The sequence below is a fragment of the Bos javanicus genome, chromosome 13 (assembly GCF_032452875.1).
Source record: "Bos javanicus breed banteng chromosome 13, ARS-OSU_banteng_1.0, whole genome shotgun sequence".
NCBI classification, from domain to species: domain Eukaryota; kingdom Metazoa; phylum Chordata; class Mammalia; order Artiodactyla; family Bovidae; genus Bos; species Bos javanicus.
Window position 1 is genome coordinate 43,048,296 of NC_083880.1, and position 23,654 is coordinate 43,071,949.

The 23,654-nt window shown below is 38.2% G+C and overlaps 1 protein-coding gene across 5 annotated transcripts in view; it reads right to left on the reverse strand.

Annotated features, from left to right (window-relative positions):
* TASOR2 (transcription activation suppressor family member 2) overlaps positions 1–23,654 on the reverse strand; it is a 67,891-nt gene that overhangs the window by 38,995 nt on the left and 5,242 nt on the right. For 3 of the 5 annotated variants that reach the window (XM_061436459.1, XM_061436458.1, XM_061436462.1), the window contains 5 exons: positions 22,222–22,395; positions 9,883–10,016; positions 2,726–2,871; positions 2,337–2,432; positions 1,203–1,275 (listed from right to left, as the gene is read on the reverse strand). In XM_061436459.1, coding sequence (XP_061292443.1) covers positions 1,203–1,275; positions 2,337–2,432; positions 2,726–2,871; positions 9,883–10,016; positions 22,222–22,244 — 472 coding nt within the window. In that variant the 5' untranslated portion in view covers positions 22,245–22,395. Of the gene's footprint in view, positions 1–1,202; positions 1,276–2,336; positions 2,433–2,725; positions 2,872–9,882; positions 10,017–20,067; positions 20,316–22,221; positions 22,396–23,654 lie in introns of those variants that run through there. The other 2 variants (XM_061436460.1, XM_061436461.1) reach the window with 2 other exon arrangements.

Below are 23,654 nucleotides of genomic sequence, written 5' to 3' on the forward strand. Positions count from 1 at the left end.
TAGTCCTCATCCCTCTTCCAAATGTTTTCACCACCAGCAGGATAGCTTCCAGAACACTTAAGATGACCTACTGTTTCTCAAACAGCTTACTGGAATAAGTGTTCATCTACTGCGAGCTTACTAGGTGTAAGCTCCATGCTAAGCACTTTTCATAGTCTCATAATCCTCACAACAAATCTAGAAGATAGTTTTATTTATTTACAGATGAAGAAAGTGAAGCTTAAAGAAATGAGGGCTAAAGCACATTCTTTTTTTTTTTTCATTACCCAATTTCAGTAGTCATTAACTCATGACCACTGTTTTTATTTTATATTCACCTGTAAAAATCCCAAACTTCATATCATTTCACCTACAAGCATACCAGTATGTTTACCTAAAAGATAAGGGTTCTTTTTTCCTAGCATTATTGTTATACCTTTATCATATCTCATAATAATAATACTTCACTATCATCAAATATTCAGCCAAAGTTCAGATTCCCCACTTGCCTTATAAATATTTTTACAGATGGTTTGCTTAGATCACAATCCAAACAAGGCCATACATTGCATTTGTTTGGCTTGTGAAAGACACATTATCAGTATAAGATATTGCAAGGTTTTCTGTTCATTTCCCAAGACATGTTGGTTGCTTCTTTAGAATACTGTGCACACTTCCAATACAGCATGTGTCTCATTGTGCTGCTCTTTGTACATGATTCTTTTCATTTCAAAAATAATAAATATACATTGAAGGAAAAATTCTAACCTCAATGATAAGACTACCTTTCTCCTGTAACTCATCAGCCTATCTAAAATCTCTCCTCTATTGATAATATCAATGCAGTGTAAATTTAACACTTTATATTTGATTATTTCCTTTCTCTACTCCTCATATCCCACAGTTGCCATCTTCGGTCAGTACCATCTATTCTCTATTCCTACTGCCATAATGATAGTTAGGAGGAAAGCCTCCTTAGTCCCAGATGATAGCACTGACCTCTTGAAAGATATCTGAAAGATATCTTCTAGTCCAATCATCTTAAAGAGAACTCTATTAGAAAGCCTTACGTTCTTAGATTCAAAGCTCATGTATATATCTAAAGTTCTGATTCCAAAGATTATTTATCATCAATGAAACTAGCTTTTAATACAGACTCTTATGTAACTAACTAAATTCCACTTCACCTTGTAAAAGAAATTCTCCTTCCTTATAGACCGTACCTTTTGCTGGGTCTCCCAGAGTGGTGATAGCACTGCTGCCCACACAGAGTCCATGCTGACATACCAACTTCGCCTTAAACAAAAGTTCGGACTTTGCTTATACCATGTTTTGGAGTCAATGAAATAACTATAATCTACATACAAACTTTCAATACAGAATCTGTACACTATATGCATTCATGGCACAAAGCAAGTTTCTATAAGGCAATTGTGTTTCAGTTAATATTAACAGTTTAAACTTTTTCATGAAATTTTACCATTTCTGCTAATGAAAATGTCACTGGCAAAACCAAATTAAACAAGCTCACAGATTAGTCCTCTCCTGAAGATTTCTTTTACGATTACAGCTTGGGAATCACGAAATTTGAAAATGCCTTACCCCCCGATGACCTTTATTTTTTTTAAAGTATGAACCCTTAACATCTTATTTGGAAGTCAACAACTAAGTAAATAAACTCTCTGGTATTACTATGTAACCATAAGGTACATGCTAATGTTAACTATCCTTTAGCAAATCTACCCCCATTCTTTAAAAATCATGATCCCAACCAAAATACTACCTGTGAATTACTTTAAGCTGGATCACAGATCTCTGGCACTGATGAAAGTGTATCTAGAAGTGTCTTTGGAGACATACCTGCACACAGCAGTTTTTTTTCTCCACAATTTAGGTATAAGCAACAATATATATGTTCAATTTTCAAAACAGCATGAAACAATTCCAAGTAACTAGAATGCTGAAAGTGTTCATCTTATCCCCAAAACCATGTAATTTAAACTTGAAGAAACTTCCACGAGAAATAGAAGATATCTATGTAAACAATGATCCAGAATGGAAAAATATCCATTCACTCCATTAAAAGGCATTATTAATATTAAGAAGTTTGTATTAATCGAAATCTCACTACAAGCTTACAAATGTATTTAAGATAAAACTAAAGAAAACCTTAAAAAGTTGTAGAAATTAAATCTCTTTCATGAGAAGCTTTCATTGTCATTTACACTGCTACCTAAAAAAGACTGATGAACTGGTAATGTTACAAATTTTATAGAATCAATGTTTAACTTTAATGACATAATTAATTTTGTACCTTAATATGATAAAATTAATTTTCTAAGACCAAATTTCCTTACCTGATTTTCAGTTTCAAACAGAAGAAACCCGTAAGTTTCTTGAAGTTCTTCGTGAGTATAGTTCCTAGCTTTTTTTTCTTGGTAAAAAGCTTTGTACTGTATAAAGAGAATAATCAAATGTTATAAACATGTTATTTTGCCTTGCAAATTAATTTTTAAAAAATGCATCAACTGAATTCCTCCTGCTAAAAGACTAATGAAATTTATTATTTTTCTATTCTCTAGAATACATTACAATTACCTTTCAAGTGATTATTACCAAGGATCGTTTATCTTGCTAAAATGTGATAGCTAAAAAGAACTAGGCTCAAATATAAAAAATGATAGGTCTATTTCTTTAAAACTAAAATAAAACTAACCACAGACACAGTGTGTACCAAGCACCTCACCTCATTTAAGAAAATGTCATTTTTCACCAAAGTCACTTGACTGTACTGAAAACCATGCTCAGATGCAGAGTCCAAGTAAGAAGTATGGAGAATTGAAACTGTCCTCTGGAAGAGAGAGTCTGAACTCAAGGATACTGTCTCAAAAACTGTAAAACACAAAAATAATGCAACTGTTTAAGATAACCAAAGGCTGGGGAAAGTGGCACACTAAATATCACTGACCAAGTCATTCATTTCCTTCCTGCATAACAAAGACATTTCCATTATGTTCTGGCCACCATATCTGGACTATCTTCAAAGACCTCATACTCGATGAAAATAACCTAAATGGATTATAACAATGGACGAATTACTTTTAATGCAAGAGTAAATCCCTTTAGGTTTAAAGCTGGGTGCTGTAATCAAGGCTGTAAAAGCAGATGCATCTATAGTGTCAAGCTGGAGGTCAGTGACTGCTTAGATCAATGCTTCTTGTTCCTAAGTTTTTGTAAATCTAGGCCACATTTTGGAGAAGTCAGTGGCAGCCCACTCCAGTACTCTTGCCTGGAAAATCCCATGGACGGAAGAGGCTGGTAGGCTGCAGTCCATGGGGTTACTAGGAGTTGGATGAGACTGAGAGACTTCACTTTCACTTTTCACTTTCATGCACTGGAGAAGGAAATGGCCACTCACTCCAGTGTTCTTGCCTGGAGAATCCCAGGGACAGAGGAGCCTGGTGGGCTGCCATCTACGGGGTCACACAGACTCAGACACAACTGAAGCGACTTTGCAGCAGCAGCAGGCCACATTTTGATAAACTTAACCTTCCCAGTGGCTCACCAAATCTACAGAGAAGTCTGTGAGGTTCCATGGAAAGGGGCTACTACTGCATACTCACTTGACCCTGGAGTACAGAATGAAGGGAGCAAAGGCTATAAAGAGTTTTGCCAAGAGAACACACAGGTCATAGCAAACACCCTCTTCCAACAACACAAGAGAAGACTCTACACATGGACATCACCAGATGGTCAATATCAAAATCAGATTGATTATATTCTTTGCAGCCAAAGATGGAGAAGCTATACAGTCAGCAAAAACAAGACCGGGAGCTGACTGTGGCTCAGATCATGAACTCCTTATTGCCAAATTCAGACTTAAATTGAGAAAAGTAGGGAAAAACCACTAGACCATTCAGGTCTGACCTAAATCAAATCCCTTATGAGTATACAGTGGAAGTGACAAATAGATTCAAGGGATCAGATCTGATAGAGTGCCTGAAGAACTATGGACAGAGGTTCGTGACACTGTATAGAAGGCAGGGATCAAGACGATCCCCAAGAAAAAGAAATGCAAAAAGGCAAAATGGTTGTCTGAGGAGGCCTTACAAATAGCTATGAAAAGAAGAGAAGCAAAAGGCAAAGGAGAAAAAGAAAGATATACCCATCTGAATGCAGAGTTCCAGAGAACAGCAAGGAGAGATAAGAAAGGCTTCCTCAGAGATTAATGCAAAGAAATAGAGGAAAACAACAGAATGGAAAAGACTAGAGATCTCTTCAAGAAAATTAGAGACACCAAGGGAACATTTCATGCAAAGATGGGTGCAATAAAGTACAAAAATGGTATGAACATGACAGAAGCAGGAGGTATTAAGAGGTGGCAAGAATACACAGAAGAACTATACAAAAAAGATCTTCATGACCCAGATAATCACAATGGCATGATCACTCACCTAGAGCCAGACATCCTGGAATGTGAAGTGGGCCTTAGGAAGCATCACTACGAAGAAAGCTAGTGGAGGTGAAGGAATTCCAACTGAGCTATTTCAAATCCTAAAAGATGATGCTGTGAAAGTGCTGCACTCAATATGCCAGCAAATTTAAAAAACTCAGCAGTGGCCACAGGACTGGAAAAGGTCAGTTTTCATTCCAATCCCAAAGAAAGGCAATGCCAAAGAATGCTCAAACTACCGCACAACTGCACTCATCTCACACACTAGTAAAGCAATGCTCAAAATTCTCCAAGCCAGGCTTCAACAGAATGTGAACTGTGAACTTCCAGATGTTCAACCTGGATTTAGAAAAGGCAGAGGAACCAGAGATCAAATTGCCAACATCTGCTGGATCATCGAAAAAGCAAGAGAGTTCAGAAAAACATCTACTTCTGCTTTATTGACTACTCCAAAGCCTTTGACTGTGTGGACCACCATAAACTGTGGAAAATTCTTCGAGAGATGAGAATACCAGACCATCTGACCTGCCTTCTGAGAAATCTGTATGCAGGTCAAGAAGCAACAGATAGAACTGAACAAGGAACAACAGACTGGTTCCAAATTGGGAAAAGAGTATGTCAAGGCTGTATACTGTCACCCTGCTTATTTAACTTATATGCAGAGCACATCATGAGAAATGCTGGACTGGATGAAGCACAAGCTGGAATCAAGATTGCTGGAGAAATATCAATAACCTCAGATACACAGATGATACCACACTTATGGCAGAAAGCAAAGAACTAAAGAGTCTCTTGATGAAAGTAAAAGAGAGTGAAAAAGTTGGCTTAAAACTCGACATTCAGAAAACTAAAATTACAGAATCCAATCCCATCACTTTATGGCAAATAGATGAGTAAACAGTGGAAACAGTGACAGACTTTATTTTTTGGGGCTCCAAAATCACTGCAGATGGTGACTGCAGCCATGAAATTAAAAGATGCTTGCTCCTTGGAAGAAAAGTTATGACCAAACTAGACAGTATATTAAAAAGCAGAGACATTACTTTGCCAAGAAAGGTCCGTCTAGTCAAGGCTATGGTTTTTCCAGTAGTCATGTATGGCTATGAGAGTTGGATTACAAAGAAAGCTGAGCACAGAACAATTGATGCTTTCGAACTGTGGTGCTGGAGAAGACTCCTGAGAGTCCCTTGAACAGCAAGGAGATCCAACAAGTCTATCCTAAAGGAAATCAGTCCTGAATATTCACTGGAAGGACTGATGCTGAAGCTGCAACTCCAATACTTTGGCCACCTGATGCGAAGAGCTGACTCATTTGAAAAGACTCTGATCCTGGGAAAGATTGAAGGCAAGAAGAGAAGGGGATGACAGAGGATAAGATGGCTGGATGCCATCACCGATTCAATGGACATGAATTTGAGTAAAACTCTGGGAGAGTTGGTGTTGGACAGGGAGGCCTGGCGTGCTGCAGTCCATGGGGTCACAAAGAATCAGACATGACTGAGCAACTGAACTGAACTGCACACTCAGCAAACACATCAGAAATTGTTTTTCTCTGAGCCTTCCTCATCAGCCTGGAAATGTCTACTGAACTTTACTTCTTACGGATTATATTACAAAATCATCATTTTATGAAAATAAAAATTTATTACTTTTTTTGAAAGTGCTTTTTTCAAACCATACCCATGTACCATCTGAGAGATGCTAGGCTACCTCTCCTATGAAAGCCATGTTTCCTATAGTTGAGAATTAATGACCCAATCAAGCAATTTTCTTGGTTGGGCCTTTGTCCTTTTTACGCATCCTCACTCAGCGAGAACTAAGACTAATGAAGTCTCATAACATTTAACTATTTGCTTTGTTTACTCCTTTTTATTTGGATCCTCTATTCTCTTTAACCAAGGTGGGGAAAAGGATACACACAGATTACTTCTAAAGAGAACACAGTAATGTATATAACACTGGAAGTTTTGACCTTATAGTATAATTAAGTATGTTAATATGGTTTTCCTACTTTTATCAGAACTCAGCCAATTACATTAAAATTCATAAGCTGAAAAGAATATAAGCTTTTCAAATAAAATTAATTTATGAATAACAGATTTAAAAAAAAACCCTAAACTATTACAGAAATTAAAACAAACATTTCAGGAAAATTAATTTGTACTAAACTGTCCTAACACTTTAATTCACAAGGTAATTTGAAAATGCTTTTAGTAACAAAACTTCCTAGAATCAAAAAATAAAAGATTATAAATAGCAAGGAAGGAAGAAAAAGATGAAACATTTATTTTTATTTTTCCTCAGTTTCATCTTCTCTCTTTCAATATTAATATAATGAAGTGAAAGTGAAAGTCACTCAGTCGTGTCCAACTTGCTTTGTGACCCCATGGACTGTAGCCTGCCAGGCTCCTCTGTCCATGGAATTCTCCAGGCAAGAATACTGGATCAATATACCAATGCTATTAAAAAAAAAAAAAAAGATATTCTAAAGTCCTTCAAATAGCAAAACACCAATGACAGTAATTAAAAATTTGGCTTTTTCAAATTTATTGAAATTTAACTTTTTCAAAGTTATTGACTTTGTTCAGCTAATAAGTCAAAACAAACTGGGAAGCCTATGCACTTGCAAGTTCATTTTACAAATAATCTGTACTGCTAGCTCAAATGAAATTCAAGATTCCCTTAAAAATCATAATTTTTGGAACCCAGTATTAATATTTAATATTTTTAAAAAGACTATATTTTAAAAATCTAAGTATACTCTTAGGCTCCATATCTGTGAAAGATTTTGCTTAAAAAAGTTCTTGTAGTTCTGGAAATGAACAAACTATGATTACCAACTATCTTAAATTGTACACAATGTTAACAGATAGGCACAGATTTTAAATTTCAGAAGCAGTAAAAACTACATATTTCCCCAATTTTGAGTGTCAATGCACAATAATAAACTGAAACATGGGAGAAATAATGCAATTAAAAAAAAAAAACCAAAAACCTGTCTAACGCAGTGTGGGGAAAACAGTTCCCAATAAAACTATGACTAATGGTAATGATTTAAAATAAACAAGGCAGAACAAGTAAAGTAAATCACTTATTTTGTACTTTCATATTGTAATTTCTAAGACTATTTACAGCTAAAAATGCTTCCCCTTTTAGGTTAGCACTCAATAGCCATACGTTATAAAAGTAATAATTTTACAGTTGACAGAAGGAAAAGCATATCAAAAGAAAACTTAATGGAAAACCATGGTAAATCCTGAATCTTTTATGATTTCATAATAAATAACCTCAATTATACTCTCAAAAAAGTACGTTTCCTGCTCTTTATGTAAGGAGATAAATGAGAATGTTTATTGAGAAGTCTCTGCCCACACAACGCACTCTCATTTAATCACCTAACAAGTGTACAAAACAAGGAGCACTAAATAAAAGGATAGTTTTATCTTTTTTGCTGAGCAATACACATGCTTTATTTAAACCATTCAAGAATATCAGAATATTAAGAGAAAGAAGAGGGGGCTATTCCACAAAGAAATTTAAACAACATCTAAGAGGGTAACTTGAAAAATATCTGATTGTAAAGTATAAAGAGTGTCCCCTAAGACTTAAGTGACAAACAAAGTGCACATGGAAAAAATTTAAGTTCAATTGAAATGGCTGTAAAAACTGAGTTAATGCTCTTTACTGTAGCACCTGGCTTTGGGTACATTTCTCTTGCCTGGAAAATCCCATGGACGGAGGAGCCTGTTAGGCTGCAGTCCATGGGGTCACTAAGAGTCAGACACGACTGCACGACTTCACGACTTCACTTTCACTTTTCACTTTCATGCACTGGAGAAGGAAATGGCAACCCACTCCAGTGTTCTTGCCTGGAGAATCCCAGGGACAGGGGAGCCTGGTGGGCTGCCGTCTATGGGGTCGCACAGAGTCAGACACGACTGAAGTGACTTAACAGCAGCAGCAGCTCTGCTATTTGTGGATTTTATCTTAAAAGTTAGGTCAAGCTTGACACGAGAAGTTGGACTCTGCTCACAGTGCCCTGAATCATCTCCCCTATCTCAAACTCCATCAGGGATACTGAGTGACTTGACATGAGGGACATTTCTTTCTCTAACTTCTAATAAGAGAGACAAGGAAATTATAAACCAATTTCTCATGCTATGTCACAAGCATCTGTTTTCCATTTTATAAGCATCTGGTCTGTAAGCAAATAATGAGATGAACAAATGGCAACACCTTAGGTGTCACAATAATTCTAACAGAAACTAACCACTTCTACAACTCCCCTGGACATATCCTGCCTGTGATTAAGCAACAGCATTTCCACTCTAGATGCCTATATAGTTTATCTCCTCTAAGTAGGTTATTTGATAGTTGTTGAAGGAACAGCCAAGTCCTTAATCACCTAATCTGAAAAGGTATCTTTGATACCTTTAAGATATCAAAGGACTGCCAGTTTAAGATAAATACAACTTGTTCAGAACACAATTTGTTAGAAGTAACAAAAACTTAAATGGGCATACTAAATAACCATTTCATTCCTGGGTATCTATTCCTCAAAAATATTAGCAAAGTGCAGCGGTGATACGTACAAGGATGTTCCACACACCAGCACCTGTAACACGAAAAACAATGGAGATAACCTAAGTGAAAGTGAAAGTCGCTCAGTCCTGTTGGACTCTTTGCGACTCCATGGACTATACAGTCCATGGAATTCTCCAGGCCAGAATACTGGAGTGGGTAACCATTCCCTTCTTCAGGGGATCTTCCCAACCTGGGGATCAAACCAAGGTATCCCATATTACAGGCAGATTCTTTACCAATTGAGCCACCAGGGAAGCCTTGGAGATAACCTAAACTGCCGTCAACAGGGAAACACCTTGCAGCTATTAAATAAAAACAAAGTAAATCTGTATATACTAATGTACGGAGATATCTACTGTATACTACCGAGGGAATAAATGCATTATATAATGTTATTTTGGTAAAAAAAATTATGTGTTTGAAAGTATACAGAAAAAGATCTAGAAAGAGAGAGGAAATCCAACAGTTATTAACAGTGTTTATGCCAATGGTGACTGGGGAGCTGACAAAAAGGAGACCTTGTACTTTTACCTTACATATGTTACTACAATTTAGATTTTTCTTATATAAGCATGTATTACTTCTACTATTTAACATATCTCAACTTAAAATCAAGTAAAATAAATAATTTCAAAGAAATACAGAGAGTGACAATTTCTCTTGAACAGATACATTTTCTGATGCAATTTGAAAACTTAATTACCTATCAATTTTGGACTAATAATTTAAAAAATTTTGCAGCTACTGGAAATTATAATTTTTTTTAAAGTCCTTGCATTTACATGATCTAAATTAAAATTTTAAAAACTGCATTGTTCAACTCTGGATTCATCAGCAATAACTTAGACCATTTGTTTAATACCCACTCTTTTCTGATATGAACCCTGTCTCAGTCTTCTCTAAGAGGGGATGCAGCTGGGAGGGTGGTCTTAATTCATTTTCACCAAGTATACCCCCAGAATTCTTGACATACTCCTGTTCTCTGTTAATGTCATAAATGCTAAAACAAAAAAAGAGAAAATTAAATCATAAAGTGAGTAGTTCTATTTTGGGCATATCTACTATATAAATAAATGTTTACTGAGCATTAGGTACAATTTTGTAATATTTACTTTGTCAAGTCTCCAGAGCTAAAGGCTAAAGCTCTACTGATTTGCTCTATAAGAAGTAATAACCCACATAAACTGAAATGTTGTTTCTCCAATCCTTTAATTTCTAAAGGAAATTTTCTTCACAGAAATAAATAGAAATCACTTTTGCCTTATTGAAAAAAACCTTTCAGATGAGATCAGGGTGGTACAGTCTTAGATGAGGAAAAAAGCCTCTCAAAGTAAACAGATTATAGAACCACACTCATGTTCTACTGATTGGAAATAATAAAATCAAACAGAAGACAAATAAAACCTCTCTCTACCCCTAAATTCAGTTCAGTTCAGTCGCTCAGTTGTGTCCAACTCTTTGCGACCCCATGAATCACAGCACGCCAGGCCTCCCTGTCCATCACCAACTCCTGGAGTTCACTCAAACTCATGTGCATCAAGTCGGTGATGCCATCCAGCCATCTTATCCTCTGTCGTCCCCTTCTCCTCCTGCCCCCAATCCCTTCCAGCATCAGAGTCTTTTCCAATGAGTCAACTCTTCACATGAAGTGGCCAAAGTATTGGCGTTTCAGCCTCAGCATCAGTCCTTCCAATGAATACCCAGGACTGATCTCCTTTAGGATGGACTGGTTGGATCTCCTTGCAGTCCAAGGGACTCGTAAGAGAATTTTCCAGCACCACAGTTCAAAAGCATCAATTGTTCGGCACTCAGCTTTCTTCACAGTCCAACTCTCACATCCATACATGACCACAGGAAAAACCATAGCCTTGACTAGACGGACCTTTGTTGGCAAAGTAATGTCTCTGCTTGTGAATATGCTATCTAGGTTGGTCATAAGTTTCCTTCCAAGGAGTAAGAGTCTTTTAATTTCATGGCTTCAATCACCATCTGCAGTGATTTTGGAGCCCCCCAAAATAAAGTCTGACACTATTTCCACTTTTTCCCCATCTATTTCCCATGAAGTGATGGGACCAGTTGCCATGATCTTAGTTTTCTGAATGTTGAGCTTTAAGTCAACTTTTTCACTCTCTTCCTTCACTTTCAGCAAGAGGCTTTTTAGTTCCTCTTCACTTTCTGCCATAAGGGTGGTGTCATCTGCATATCTGAGGTTATTGATATTTCTCCCGGCAATCTTGATTCTAGCTTGTGCTTCTTCCAGCCCAGCATTTCTCATGATGTACTCTGCATATAAGCTAAATAAGGAGGGTGACAATATACAGCCTTGACGTACTCCTTTTCCTATTTGGAACCGGTCTGTTGTTCCATGTCCAGTTCTAATTGTTGCTGCCTGACCTGCATATAGGTTTCTCAAGAGGCAGGACAGGTGGTCTGATATTCCCATCTCTTTCAGAATTTTCCAGTTTATTGTGATCCACACAGTTAAAGGCTTTGGCATAGTCAATAAAACAGAAATAGATGTTTTTCTGGAACTCTCTTGCTTTTTCGATGATCCAGCAGATGCTGGCAATTTGATCTCTGGTTCCTCTGCCTTTTCTAAAACCGGTTTGAACATCTGTAAGTTCATGGTTCACATATTGCTGAAGCCTGGCTTGGAAAATTTTGAGCATTACTTTACTAGCGTGGGAGATGAGTGCAATTGTGTAGTATATGATTCAACCTTTATTAAATGAAACTGTTAGTGCTGACTATTATGTATCTAGTACTATGCTATACCTTGGATTTCATGAGACAAGTGAAACCGTCTCATTGAAAAAGCGTTTACAGTGAAAGTGTCTGTGAAGCCCAGGGATCTTATAATGTGCTCACAAAATATTCCTAGAGTGAATTCTGGGAGGCAAGGGTTGTGTCTTCTGGTGACAGTGGTCTCAAAGAGGAAACCAGTTGAGTTGGAAATCTCTTCCACCTCAAAGGAAGTCAAAACCCTCCCAAGCCAGATTACACTTGCAAGTTACAAGAGGAGTAGCAATAAAGGCACCATATTTTTAAAAACAATCCTTGGATGAAGGAGCAAAGGAGGGAACCCTTAAGACTGAAAACTGCTCTGTTGCATCACTACACTGGACTCAAACACATCTTCAGAGTTAGAATAAGATGAAGGCAGAGAGAGAGCATCTTTTCCTTTGTCCTTTGTGAGAAAACTTTCCCAGAATTCTCTCTGCAGGTGGCCATTCTCACCTCACTGGCCAGAACTGAGTCACATGTTTTTACTAAAACAGCCACGAACCAAGGAGAGTAGAATTACTGTAATTAGCTTAGAGTAATATTCACATAGCCACACCACTCTCATCCTCCCATGCCACTCGTGAAGCACGAGATTCCCCCCAAATCTAGGCAAAATTGTGATCTGGGGGAAGGTAAGAAAAGGGGAGATAATTATTGGAAGGCGGTCATTGACATCATCACATTAAGGTCTTAGAAAAAGTCAGTGGTAGGTCTGCACTAGAATCCTGGTTTCCTGACCCACAATTTAATTCTCCTCTTGACATAAATAATAAATGGATACCATCAATACTGCTACTTTTCTAAAGAATTTTAAATAAATCCACACAACTCCACCACAAATCCTTTTTGAAAAAAGGTATATATAACTATACATGTTATTTTTTTGTAAGGCATATTGAATTTCCCAAATAATGAACTGCTTGCAGTTCCTCATGTGTATCATACTTCTATCTCTGCATTTGCTCCTACTTATATTGCCTTGAAAATGTATATACTAGTACTCCCCCTTTTTTGGCTTCCTTGTCATTTGAATACTTGCTCAGATTTCAAGTATCAGTGCCTCTCTGAAACATTTCATGACACATCCCATCTCAGTAACAGTGGCTGTTTGTATCATTATGTATCCACTGTATCTTGTTGCAGATTCTAATCGGTGTGGCCGTTTTTAGGAGAGTTCTTCAGCTTTATTATCTAATCTCTTCCTGTTTTCTGAATAATTCCTCTTTTAAAAAATAGAATCTCTTCTTTCATGTAAGTTATATCTTCTTTTTTCTCTTTAAAGATACTACTGTTTCATTTTGTTAAAGTTTCTCCTCTGTTACCTGCAGTAAATCTAATTTCTATCAAGCTCCTTTTATTTTCTACTTGTTTATTCCTGCGTTAGACTTCCAGCAAATGACTGGTGATCCTTGGCTGTCTGTTTACGTTTAACTGTGAGGCACTTAAAGCTGACTGAAAGTCTAACGCATGAGCACCACTTCCTGACCAGCAGCCGTCATTCTTCCAGGAGATCTGATGGTGATGCAGCTGCTGATTTAATCAAGTGAACTCAAAAAGTCCTATCTGTTAAATATTTTGTTGTGGATTGATAAGTTTCCCCAGAAAAGAATCCTTTAATACCCTGTTGAGGGGAAGCATAAGTGGCTCATGTGGTAAAGAATCTGCTGGAAATGCAGGAGACCCGGGTTTGATCCCTGGGTAGGGAAGATTCCCTGGAGAAGGAAACGGCTACACACTCCAGTATTCTTGCCTAGAGAATCCCATGGACAGAGAAGCCTGGTGGGCAACAGTCTATGGGGTCACAAAGAGTCTGACATGACTGGGCAATTAACACACTTTAACACACAAAAGCTTGACTACTAGTTCTGAGAACCACACAAAAAAAGACAGCTCTGGTTTCACCATTCCACATGCTAACTTTCACTTAATCCTCATCTTTATTTAGGATCTTCACCCCAACCTCAGTTGTCTAGAGCCTGCCTAGTTCATGTCTCCTGACTATAAACCTTCAATCTTCTGTCAGGGTAGAAGGAAGGTGGCTATCTGGGTGTGTGGAGTGAAGAAGATCAATGACTTCTATTTCTATTCCACCGGTATTTCTACCTTGAGAAAAGCTTGGTACCTCTACATCCTGATCCTTTCCCAGATTCTGTGAAGGAAATCAGCTTGCTTCTCTTGTTAGCTTATTCTCTTCAGCACTGTCTAATCCACTAAATCATTTAGTACTTAACTACCTTCTTTCCATGAGCTTCCCCACAGAAAGTGGCTCAGTGGTAAAGAATCTGCCTGCAATGCAGGAGATATAGGTTCCATCCCTGGGTCAGGAATATCCCCTGGAGGAGGAAATGGCAACTCACTCCAATATTCTTGTCTAGGAAATCCCATGGACAGGGGTACGTGGTGGGTTACAGTCATGGGGCTGCAAAACAGTTGGACACTACTGAGAGACTAAACAACATCTTCTTTCTAGTTTCCCAAATACTGATTTCATTTATCTTCTCCTTCCTCATTCTCTTGATCTTTGTGGATTTTTATCTTTATTCTTTTACTATAATCTTAGTGGGATTTCCAGAGGAGTGAACAATTGGACATGTCATGTAACTGAAGTGTCTACTTAATATGTCTCAATAAAAATTTGCAATATACCATCTATCATAGTAGCTACTACTACCATTATTTTTATTTCCACTTTTATAATTATGAAGACCTCATTTTATTTAAGTATTTACCACAGACCTAATTACATATCAAATCTTCAACAAATATTAATTTAAAAGAATTTTTAGTGCCTATGAACTCAATAACCATTTACTCAAATATATGAAAAGAACAAAGTAGATCATCAATGCTATTATTTTAAAGAACTCTATTTTTCCCCCCAGAGTACTTATCATAGTTTATAATTACATAATCATAATTATTTCACCAATGTCTACTACCCTAATAAATCAAGCCCTATGAGGACAGGAATCATGTCTGTTTTATTTACTTCTGATTATCCAGCATCAGCCCAATGCCTGGCACATAGTGGGTGTTTAGTAAATATGCATTTGATAACTGAAAGGAAAAATTATACTTATGCAATTTAATCTGTTCTAAAATCCAGAAAAAGGAGCACAGCTTCCCAATTTGTTTTTATAAAGCAAACACTAAAATCTGACAAAGAAAATACATAAGAAAGGAAACTACAGATCTAGCTCTTATGAATTGTTGTTGTTCAGTCACTAAGTTGTGTCCAACTTTGTGTGACCCCATGTCTTCCCTGACCTTCACTGTCTCCCAGGATTTGCTCAAACTCATGTCTACTGAGTCAGTGATACCATCTAACCATCTCAACTTCTGCTGCCCTCTTCTCCTTTTGCCTTCAATCTTTTCCAGGATCGTGGACTTCCCTGGTAGCTCAGATGTTAAAGCGTATGCCTACAATGCAGAAGACCTGGGTTCAATCCCTGGGTCGGGAAGATCCTCTGGAGAAGAAAATGGCAACCCACTCCAGTACTCTTGCCTGGAAAATCCCATGGACGGAGGAGCGTGGTAGGCTACAGTCCATGGGGTCGCAAAGAGCTGGACACAACTGAGTGATGTCACTTTCACTTTCATCACTTCCCCAGCATCAGGGTCTTTTTCAATGAGTGGCGCTTTGCATCAGGTGGCCAAAGTATTGGAGCTTCAGCTTCAGCATCAGTCCTTCCAATGATGATTTAGGGTTAATTTCCTTTAGGATTGACTCCTTGCAGTCCAAGGGACTCTTAAGAGTCTTCTCCAGTACCACAGTTCAAAAGTATCAATTCTTCAGCACTAAGTTTTCTTTACAGTCCAACTCTCACATCCATACATGACTACTGGAAAAATCATAGCTTTGACTAGATGAACCTTTGTCAGCAAAGTAATGTATGTCTCCGCTTTTTAACCTGCTGTCTAGGTTTGTCACAGCTTTCCTTCCAAGGAGCAGGTATCTTTTAATTTCATGGGTACAGTCACTGTCCACAGTGATTCTGAAGCCCAAGAAAATAAAATCTGTCACTGTTTCAAACTTTTTCCCTATCCATTTGCCATGAAGTGATGGGACTGGATACCATGATCTTAGTTTTTTCAATGTTGAGTTTTAAGCCAGCTTCTTCACTCTCCTCTTTCACCCTCATCCAGAGGCTCTTTAGTTCCTCTTCACTTTCTGCCATAAGGGTGGTGTCATCTGCATATCTGAGGCTGTTGATATTTCTCCTGGCAATCTTGATTCCAGCTTGGGATTCATCCAGCCTGGCATTTTGCATGATGTACCCTGCATATCATGAGCACTAGGTCTTTCCTCATGACTCAGACGATAAAGAATCTGCCTGCAATGCAGGAGAGCCGTGTTTAATCCCTGGGATGGGAAGATCCCTTGGAGTAGGAAATGGCAACCCACTCCAGTATTCCTGCATCCAGAATTCCACGGACAGAAGAACCTGGTGGGCTATAGTCCATGGGGTTAAAAAGAGTTGGACACGACTGAGCAACTAACACTTTCACCCTGCATATAGATTAAATAAGCAGGGTGACAATATACAGCCTTGACATCCTCTTTTCCCAATTTTGAACCAGTCTGTTGTTCCATGTAAGGTTCTAACTGTTTCTTTCTGATCCACATCCAGGTTTCTAAGGAGACAGGTAAGGTGGTTTGGTATTCCCATCTCTTTAATAATTTTCCAGTTTGTTGTGATCCACATAGTCAAAGGCTTTTCCATAGTCAATGAAGTAGAAAAGCAGATGTTTTTTGGAATTCCCTTGCTTTTCTATGATCCAATGGATGCTGGCAATTTGGTCTGATTCCTCTGTCTTTCTAAACCCAGCTCATACATCTGGAAGTTCTCAGTTCATGGACTGCTGAAGCCTAGCTTCAGGATTTTGAGCATAACCTTATTAGCATGTGAAATGAGTGCAAGCATCCAGTAGTTTGAACATAATCTTTGGCACTGCCCTTCTTTGGGAGTGGAAGGAAAACTGACCTTTTCTGGTCCTGTGGCCACTGGTGAGTTTTTCAAATTTGCTGACACTGCTGAGTACAGCACTTTAACAGCATCATCTTTAAGGATTTGAAATAGCTCAGGTGGTATTCCATCACCTCCACTAGCTTTGTTCATAGTGATGCTTCCTAAGGCCCACTTGACTTCACACTCTAGGATGTCTGACTCTAGGTGAGTGGCCACACCATCATGTTTATTTGGGTCATTCAGACATTTTTTGTACAGTTCTCCTGTGTATTCTTGCTACTTCTCTTAATCGCTTCTGCCTCTGTTAGGTCCTTACCAACTCTGTACTTTATCATGCCCATCCTTGCATGAAATGTTGCCTTGGTGGTGGTGGTTTAGTTGCTAAGTCGTGTCCTACTCTTGTGATTCCATAGACCATAGCCTGCCAGGCTCCTCTGTCCATGAGATTTTCCAGGCAAGAATACTGGAGTGGGTTGCCATTTCCTTCTCCAATGTTCCCTTGGTATCTCTAATTTTTTTGAAGAGATCTCTGTCTTTCCCATTCTATTCTTTTCCTCTACTTCCTTGCATTCCTCTTATGAATACTAAAATCCTAAAATATAGTACTGGCAAAGAGAATCCATGAGGAACTAGAATAACAACAGAGGTTATTTAGGGTACATTCTTGAAGTGTATGACAAACCACACTAATAAGTTAAAATTATCACAAGGGGCTGCTGGAGCATGGAATGAAGGTGGAGAGCCATAAGTCAGTGTGTCTAAAGGAAGTTACTGCATCAGTTCAGTTCAGTCACTCAGTCGTGTCCGACTCTTTGTGACCCCATGAATTGCAGCACGCAAGGCCTCCCTGTCCATCACCAACTCCTGGAGTTCACTCAAACTCACGTCCAATGCCATCCAGCCATCTCATCCTCTGTCGTCCCCTTCTCCTCCTGCCCCCAATCCCTCCCAGTATCAGGGTCTTTTCCAATGAGTCAACTCTTCGCATGAGGTGGCCAAAGTACTGGAGTTTCAGCTTTAGCATCAGTCCTTCCAACGAATACCCAGGACTGATCTCCTTCAGAATGGACTGGTTGGATCTCCTTGCAGTCCAAGGGACTCTCAAGAGTGTTCTCCAACACCACAGTTCAAAAGCATCAATTCTTCAGCGCTCAGCTTTCTTCACAGTCCAACTCTCACATCCATACATGACTACTGGAAAAACCATAGCTTTGACTAGACGGACCTTTTGTTGGCAAAGTAATGTCTCTGTTTTTTAATATGCTATCTAGGTTGGTCATAAGTTTCCTTCCAAGGAGTAAGAGTCTTTTAATTTCATGGCTGCAATCGCCATCTGCAGTGATTTTGGAGCCCCCAAAAATAAAGTCTGACACTGTTTCCACTGTTTCCCATGAAGTGATACTTCTTTCCAAATAGATGACGTACACAAGTTTTTGTTGATGCCCAGTATTTTTTTCATTTATGTAGTATTAATTTGGCCATACTTAGCCTAAAAAAAAAATTGATGCTCCTAAATAAATCTATTCATTTAATGTAACAGAGAAAAATGTCCTACCATAAACTGTTTAGAGGAAAGAAAAGCTGATTACAAAGAAGTACTAATATGTGTGTCACACACACAGATATATATAAAGGCCTTAAGAACATATACTAGGACTTAAATGGTGGTTATCATCTGTATAACACTTACCAATATCTTATCTTTTTCTTGTTTATTTGATTATGTTCCCACCACTAGATTATTATAATAGTTTCGTGAATACAGAGTATCTTTTTCCATGCTGTACCCCAGTGCCCAGAACAGTGCCTGGTACAGTTAGGTTTCAATAAACATTCACATAACCAGTGAATCAATCAGTATTCCAGATCACTTCATTTCCCTACTTAAGCCCTGAGACCTCCCTGCACACACTGCTCAGTGGCGATGTGAAATCCAGCCCTTGCTTACTCCCTCCACCTTACCCTGGCCTTCTACTAAGGTCCAGCTACCCTGGTCTTTGCATTCAAGCTCTTTGCTCTTCTCAGGCCTTTGCACTTGCTGTTATTTCTGAATGGAATGCTGGGTCTTCCTTTATGCCCATGACTTAGCTCCCTCTCTTCTTTTACTGAAATCTAGAAGTTATTTCCTCAGATAAACCTCTGATTATCCCCACCTAAAGTAGGCATTTTCTTTGAAGCACTCACTACTTCAACTATCTTGTCAATTTACTTTTGAGGTGTGTGTCCCTCTTCCCCACCAGAATGTAAGGCGCACACAGGTAGATACTGTCTTGCTCACAAAGTCCCCCAGTACCCAGGAGAGCTCCTGGACCATGGTACCCAATACTCTACCAAGTCAACTTTGGGTGCATCAAATACAGCTAATTTTTGTTTCTTTCTTTTTTTTTTTTTTACAGCTTTATGTATTACCTGAAATTTTATGTAAGCATAAATATAATCTGGGGAAATAAAGCTATTTTCATTTTGGAAGAAAAAGAACTCCCATTGCCCTAAGTAGTAGCAAATTAGTTTTAAAAAATAAAGACAAAGCAAACAAATGGAAATAGCATTTCCCAGAAGCCCAAACAGTAAGACACCCATAAGACAAAGCTCCTGTATATAAAACAGAAAATACTATAGAATGAGAAACATATGATTTTCATAACAATCTTAAAATATATAAAAAAGTCTGCCATGCACAAAAGTTTAAATGTTTTCTAACGTCAAGATAATCATGCAGATAAAGAATAAAAACCAAGGTATTCTTGCTATTATTTGGTATCACTGCTTTAAAGGATGCAGTTCAAAGGACGCCCTAAAATACTACATGTCTACACACACACACACACACACACACACACGAGATGTGAGGAGTGCTGCCATCTTCTACAGCAGCTTGGCAAGGGTCTCCCCTTTACCATGCCGGCAGAATTCCACCAGTTACAGCAAAGATGCTCCATAAACCTGACTTCCCAGATGGCTCAGTGGTAAAGAATCCACGTGCCTGCCAACGCAGGACACGTGGGTTCGATCCCTGAGTCGGGAAGAGCCCCTGGAGGAGGGAGATAGCAATCCACTCCAGTATTCTTGCCTGGAGAATCCCATGGACACACGAGCCTGGCGGGCTACAGTCCACGGGGGTGGCAAAGAGTTGAACAGACTGAGCCCCTGAGCCCTAGCACCTCGGCGGCACCACCAAAGCTTCACTCCCTGAAGCCCCCCAAGAGTGGGACACCTAGAGTGACCCTTCTGCCAGTCCGCTAGGCACCGCAGGCAGGCAGTTCACCAGCCAGGTGGGCGTCGACCCCTCCTCCTCACCTCATGATGCGTGGGGGAGGGGGCTTCCCTCCGCCCCGCCGGCTCCGCCTGCCCGCTCCCGCCAGCGAAAGCCAGTGTGGTGGGCGGCGCGCACCGCTCCGCGCCTTTAAAAGTCAACCCCGCGGGGCGGAACCGCCAGCCCACACCCACACAGGCCTTCGCGGAGCGGGTGGGAGTTGCGGTCGGGGCCGAGTGCGGACAAGTAAGCAGGGCTCCCTCGGTCCTCTGTCTGACGTCTCCCAGGACTCCTAGGTGGACAGTTTTAGTGTCATTTTACAATGATCGCTCCAAGCTTTAACTTCCTCGAAGGTGTCTCGCTCACAGGTTATTCAGTAACTATTCAGGACTGCAGATCGCAGACCTAACCCGAAATCCACATCTTTTCACTACAGTGACCCCAAGTTATTTTAACCCATCGCTGCTATAAAGCTTTCCCGTTACTGCCTACGTAAACTCCCTGATTATGGTTTCACTGGGCTTTGTTGCGTAGTCGATAAAAATAAACGGTCTACTGGATATGGTTTATGGATACTCCATATATGCCCAGGAGATGCTGATTCCAGCACCCAGGGTCGGGATTGGGGGTGCTTGTCCCTCCCACTAAGCCCGAACAACATGGACTAAAAGTAAAATTGGTGTATGTGTGTGTCAAGTGTCTGGCCTGGTCTAAGGACATCTTTTACTTCTGGCTCATGTTTTAACCAAGTAATCTAACACAACCATATGCATTTCCCGGACCATATCTGCATTTGCTAGAGGAAAAACTAACCAAGAGCTCCTAGAGAATCATTGCTGCTATGGTACTGTACAAATAGCATACAGGGAAACCTTAGCTCACAAAGCAAGTTACTTAAATTCATAAGGAATTATGTAGATTAATTACTATGTAAAATAGCAAAATAACTTTGGGCATTTAGTATATGCAATGAGAGTGCAAGTGCCTTCTTTGTAAAAAAAAAAAACTTAAATTACTCCCATTGCAAAAAATGAGTTATGGCCTGGCAATATGATATTTTCATTTAACTGACTTACTTTTAGACTTAATATTCAATTTTTGAAGATTAGTTTAACATTTTCAAAATTGAATCCTACAATAAAAAAAGCTTTCTGTGTATCACACATATACTTATAATCTTATATTTTTCAAATTTTCTCTTCCTTGCTATGCTATGTAAAGTCAACAGATTCTTTGGAGAACACTTTTCCATAGTCAAGATTATGTACTTTTTATTGGAATCACTTCAAAATTTATATGGTGCCATTTTCAGACATCTGTATAAAGGAAACTGATCTTTGTTCTGGTTCATCAAATTAGGCTAAATTTGTGCTTCAGTATTAAGCTATCATCTGCAATGAAATGACTGCATTAAACTCATTACTGTATTTACTACAAGGATACTGTTAAGCAGTTTTGTCCTGACAAGAAAATCCGAAGAATAAATTTCTTTTGGAGTCAATGACATTTTAAGACCCGCTTTGGATTATTTTGATTATTACTTCTAACAAAAGGGAAAGTGATACTTAATTTTGCCATAACAATGTTTTGATTTTTCCTTCCTTAATTGCCACGGCCCCTAGATAAATCACATAAAAATGCCCTGGGCAAAGAACAGGACTATTCACTATTGATGGCTCACAGAGAAGTAGGGGATAACCAGAGAGTTGAGCAGGTGCTTTAACTGGTCTAAACAGGTCTCAGGAGTTGGGGTCGTGAATATTCTTTCTCTTAACTAGGGAACAGGTATACCCAAAGGGTTCTAAATAGGGTCTATCTCACCACACCAGGGAAGGCAGAGTCTTCAACATAGAATATTACCAAGGGATTTAGTTACTCAATTAAGTGTTAAAAATCTCATTAAAGAATCTCATTAAGAGAAAACAAAGTATGCACCAGACATTTCTTATAAAATTTGTAAACAAAAAAAGAGAAACCAAATTTTAGAAACAAAAGGCCAACTGAGTTAATCAATAAAACCCAAAAGCTGACTCTTTTGGAACAGACAACTTTTAGCAAATATAATCAATGAAAAGAAAAAAAAAACAACAACAAAAGGAGGCTAGCCACAAACATAGGGGAAATGTCTAAAATTATAAATTATCACATGCTTATTTACACCACTAAATTTGAAAATCATGAAAATATAATTTACTAACATTGGTCTAAATGGAAGAAACATCCGAATAAACCAATTATGATGAAAAAACGGAAAGAGTAGTTCCAGTCCTACTCCTCTCCAAAGACCAGTTTCCGAGTTTCATTGTCAAGTTCACTTTTCACTATTCAGATTAACAAAAATCCACGAGTGGCAATGCAGTCTGTTGGGGAAACTGTGGAAAACAAAGGGAAAAAGAAGTAAAAGGCCAGGAGAAAATTACTATGAAAGTTATAAAACGTTTATTTATACATTAGATAAATATATCAATAGAATATAAAAATGGAAACCCACAATCTAGAAATTATAAAGCCAATAAACATATTTCAAAACACCTCCAATACAAACTTAAGAAAGGCAAATAAGTCCAAACAAGATAAAAATACAATGAAACAGCAGAAAGCTAAAAAACAAAGAGATAAATGTCAAAGTAGTCTGAGAAAAGCAACTAAGAGACTGACAGCTGACTTTTCAATAGCAATAAATGAAACCAAAAAACAGAGAAATGAGATCTTTAAAGCGCTAAAAGAAAACTGCCAACCTAAACTGCTTTATTCAGCAAAGACATCTTAAGTGATGGTAAAACAAAGACATTTTCAGGTAAACACAAACTGAAAAAGTTTATCATCAACAGACTTTTAGTAAGTTATTCTAAAGCAAATAGTTTAAGCAGAAGGAAAAGGCCCTAGATGGATGGTCTAAAAGATAAAATAATCAATGAATAATAGAGAAAGTAGCAAAAATACACTGCCTGCAAAACACAACAATAATTCTAAATGGGTCCTCTTCTGTCTGGTGAGAATATTTTTTATTTTATTTATTTATTTTTTGGCTATATTGCATGGCATATGGGATCTTAGTTCCCTAAGCAGGGATTCAACCCATGCATCCTATATTGGGAGCATGAAGTCTTAACCAATGGACTTCCAGGGAAGTCCCTGATAATATTTTTTAAAAAATAAAACTACATGATAAAAACATGTAAGTCATGAGGGGTTGAATTAAGTTAAACTTCTAAGATTCTTGTATTATCTAACAGGAAGGTAAAGATATTGGTCACTTGTAGATTTTGAAAAGCCAGGGATGCATATTTCTAGGATAACAATAAAAAAAGTATAAAACTTCCAAATTAGTATATCGGAAAAATTAAGTGGTAAAAGATATTAAATAATTATATGGTAAAAGATATTAAATAATTATTTTAAAAAATAACAAAAACAGAGAAAAAAGAAATATAAAACAGTCAGGACAACTAGAACAAAGGGCAACTAAGCAAATATAAATAAACTGTGTATCTCAGCTAAAAATGTTTTAAAATTGCATTAAAATTCCAACAGATGCTCTTTAAAAGAAACATGTCTGAAATACCTGTGTTTACAAATCTACAGTTACCTCAAAGTAGTTTAATAAATGAAAAAATGGAAAATAAACAAA